We start from the raw sequence: 3,548 nt of genomic DNA, 5'->3' as shown, positions 1-3,548 counted from the left end.
TGGGTAAGGGCCAAACAGTGTCCCTGGAGGCAAATAGTGTCCCCAGGGGGCGGGAAGGCCACGCCTGCTCCCCCGTCCTGGTCCGTGTGTCACGTGTTTATTCAGCTTTTCACCTGTGTGGTGGACAGTCTCCCTGCCGAACGTCAATGCAGGCGATGTTTAACTTGAAACACGTGTTCGTTTTTTACGCTTCTTCGCTTTTCTCGTTCTCACGGGTCCTCGCGAAGTGACCAGGCGTAGGAAGGGCAGCCAGGGCAGGACAAAGGGCAGTCATTCGAAAGTAGTACGAAGACAGGGATTCTCGCGTTTGCACAGTTTGAGCGGTGCCGTGTGAACGATGCCTGCACGTGGTCAAGAACCGGAGAGAATCTGTTCAGCTGTGTCCGGAGAGTTAGACCTCGGGCAGTCTTTTTCCCTTTTAAAACGTCACCTTAAATACGCTGTTGTATTTTTATAATGGATACAAATGTGGAGGAACATTGAACTTTCTCCAAAGCCTGACGTTGGCTCCATGAATAATAATTATGTCGCTTCAAGTGAAAACATGAGTACTCTGCAGGCACGTGGTGGTCTCACACTGCGGGGTGGGGGGCAGCGTGAGGTCCAGCTTCGGGGTGGGAAAGGCTGGCTGTGCCGGCGGCCTCAGGGACGGCCAGTGGGACCCTGCCAGGCCTCCTCTCGGTTTGCACAGCCTCCTCTGGCCCCCACAGTGCAGTGTCCACCGTCGTGCGGGCCCCGCCGCGGGCTGAGCCGCGTCTCTGGGGTTCGTCTACTTCACGGACGTGCGTTAACACTGAAAAGCCAGCTTCACCGCGGCACAGCTGATGTGCAGTCAAACCCGCCATTCCGAGCACACAGCCGGCGACGTGCCGAAGGCGTCCTCCGTGTAACCACCGCCGCAGCTCACCGCGGGTCACTTCCACACCCCGAAGCTTCGCTCAGGCCCCTGGTGGCCAGTTCCCGGCCCCTCTGCCCCAGGCACCCACGTCTCCATCGCATTTTTGTATCACACGCCTCAGATGGCGGGACACGCGTGGGAAACAGGCTTTCTCGGGCACTTTGCACGACTGCTTGTCCCTTACAGACGGAAGTCGGCACATGTAGAGGATGCACAGATTCCAGTGACGTGTCACAGACGGGACACGCCCATGAACAGCACCGAGATCAAGAAACAGAGCATGGCCAGTCCCCCCAAACCCCAAACTCCCCCTGACCTGGGGAGCCACTGTCCTGCGGACGAGAGTCCCAGAGCTGCTGACGTGGCCGTTACAGACTCTTCCTCTTCGGTTGGAAAAGCTAAGTGACAGTCGGATTCTCGCCTGTATTTTGTGATTTGACCTTTTTTTTCTTTTTAATTTCAGTTTATTGACTCATCTGAAGTTCTGTAAAGATTTTGAAGTTGACAATCACATAAAAGATTTTGCTGCAAAACTATCTTTGATACCCAGCCCGCCTCCTGGACCACTCCATTTGGTAATTACCGTATACTTTTCCTTTGCAAACAGCAAAAGTAACACATTGAAGAAGGTTTCAACGTTTTAAATGATTTTTTGGGTTCTAGCTGCGTTTAAATCATGCTTCTCAAGTTCCTTACAGAAGTATATTTATACTATTTCTAAAGGTAAAAAAAAAAAAACTAGAAATGAATTAGAAATTTTTTTCTAAAAATTTAGAAATGAAATTTTGTTCTAAAGTCAAACGTGTAGGCTTGAGTGTTGCTGAGTGGCTCGTGGTGAACAGGTACCTTCGGTAGGTTAGTTCGTTACTTGCTGTGCAGGAAACACAGAATCTACTTAGTTTACAGATTTCCCTTTTAATCGTCTGGAATCTTAGGTATTACATTTAACTGCTCCATGTGTTCACCTGTCCATTGTGATCAACGCAAAGTCACTGGTTTCCTACGTGTGTATTGTCGTTATCGACAGCGCCACCGTGTCATCTAATTAGTCGACAAGCATTTCCCAAACTGGGTTTCGTGGAACGCTGGTTCCAAGATGTCATTGGCTGGTGACGACGTGCGGGTTCCAGGGTTAAGGGAAGTTGGAGAGACGCTGACCACATCCTGCCTTTGTCAAGTAAAAGGTCGGACTCTTCAGCTGTGTGACAAAACCTGTTTGAGTCAGCATTTTTCAAACTGACGATAAGGTGCTTCCTTTTTTTGAAAAAAAAAAAAAAACCCAGCCACTTATTAAATAACCATCTTGGAATGTATAGTACATACTGGACCGGTTTCCCTTCTGGAAGATTATACATGGAAATCTCGGTTCTTTACATTTCGGTTATTATCGAGAGTTGGAAAATTCTTCTTATTTATCAGGAAACGTGTGATTATGAACTTAAAGTGTATATTTGTGGTGTTACCCTAACCCTGGCAGTCTGCTAGGGAGGTGCTCTTGCGAGATGCGTCCCGGGCCCAGGGTCAGAGCGGCCCGTCCGCCTCGGCCCCACTTCCCGACACCTCTCTACGGGGGCTTTGCGCGAGGCACTCATCTTCGCTAGGCGGATCTCTGGTATTTTTTTTATCGTGCAGTGAAGCCGTCACATTTTAAGCTCTCGTCCCATAAACTCGGCGAGTATTTGTTGAGGACCTGCTGCCACGAGCGAACAGGATCCCCGAGTTCAGAACGGTGTCAGGGTCGCCGATCATTTATTCCGCCTTTGAGCGTAGCAGTGCGTACATCGCGCTCACACGGCCTTCCGGGCCGCGAGCGGATGAGCCGTCGGTGCCTCCGTCCCCGCCACCCCCAGTGGGCAGGTTTCCGGGAGGTCGTCACTGGCACCTCTTCACCCTACACTCACCCTACGCGTCACGCCCCCAGCCTCTCCATCCTCGGATCCGACGCTTCTCCCGTCTCCTCCTCCCCGAAGTGCTTTGCCTGCCTGGTCAGGGCGCTTCGGGGCTGGGCGGCCACCGCGGGAGGCACGGCCGCTCATGGTGCCGGCTGCTCAGCTCGCCGAGAGCCTGACGGTGGGGTGGGGGGGGGCAGTTTCCTCCTCCGTGTCCCCCATGCCCTTTAGCACACAATAGGTGTTCATGAACGTGGAATTCAGTGTTCTTTAAAAATATCATCTAGAAAAGTAAAGTGTCTTAAAAGTTTTTGAATTACATACCTTTGAGGAGCTTTGACTGTTGAAAGCACTAAGCACACACACTATCTGGTGAGTGAAAACAGTGTCTGCTAGCCACGGCCGACAGGTGAGAACCGTGTCTGCTAGCTATGGCCGATTCGAACACGCTTTAGAACTCGCGCTAGTGGGGATGGTGTCTGGGTGGCAGCTTGTCTTTGTCTTGCCAGTGAACAGTTTGCTGGCCGATTAAAGCGCTAAGGACGTTTGGCTGAGAAAGGCGCCAAGTGCTCCTTTTACGATGACCCATTCCTGGCGGCCTTGTCTGTCTCTGGGCTGTTTTGTGGTTCTGGGACCTGCCAAGGGGGTGGCGTGAGTCTTCAGCAGTGTCTTCTCGCTCAGACGCTTTCTGGGCCCAGACAGGGACTTTGGGTGCGTTGTGGCCTCTGCCGGCAGCAGCCCCCTGAGCTGACGACAGGAAT

General features: G+C 52.1%; 1 protein-coding gene across 1 annotated transcript in view; it reads left to right on the top strand.

Annotated features, from left to right (window-relative positions):
- Positions 1-3,548, top strand: part of LOC105307747 (DENN domain-containing protein 3-like) — a 35,579-nt gene that overhangs the window by 5,614 nt on the left and 26,417 nt on the right. Inside the window, exon 4 of the mRNA XM_023524976.1 lies at positions 1,345-1,473. Within this exon, the coding sequence (XP_023380744.1) occupies positions 1,345-1,473 (129 nt within the window). The remainder of the gene's footprint in view (positions 1-1,344; positions 1,474-3,548) is intronic.

This window comes from Pteropus vampyrus, unplaced genomic scaffold, assembly GCF_000151845.1.
Source record: "Pteropus vampyrus isolate Shadow unplaced genomic scaffold, Pvam_2.0 Scaffold514, whole genome shotgun sequence".
NCBI classification, from domain to species: domain Eukaryota; kingdom Metazoa; phylum Chordata; class Mammalia; order Chiroptera; family Pteropodidae; genus Pteropus; species Pteropus vampyrus.
The sequence above is the reverse complement of the archived record's forward strand: the minus strand, read 5'-3'. Positions and strand labels throughout refer to the sequence as shown.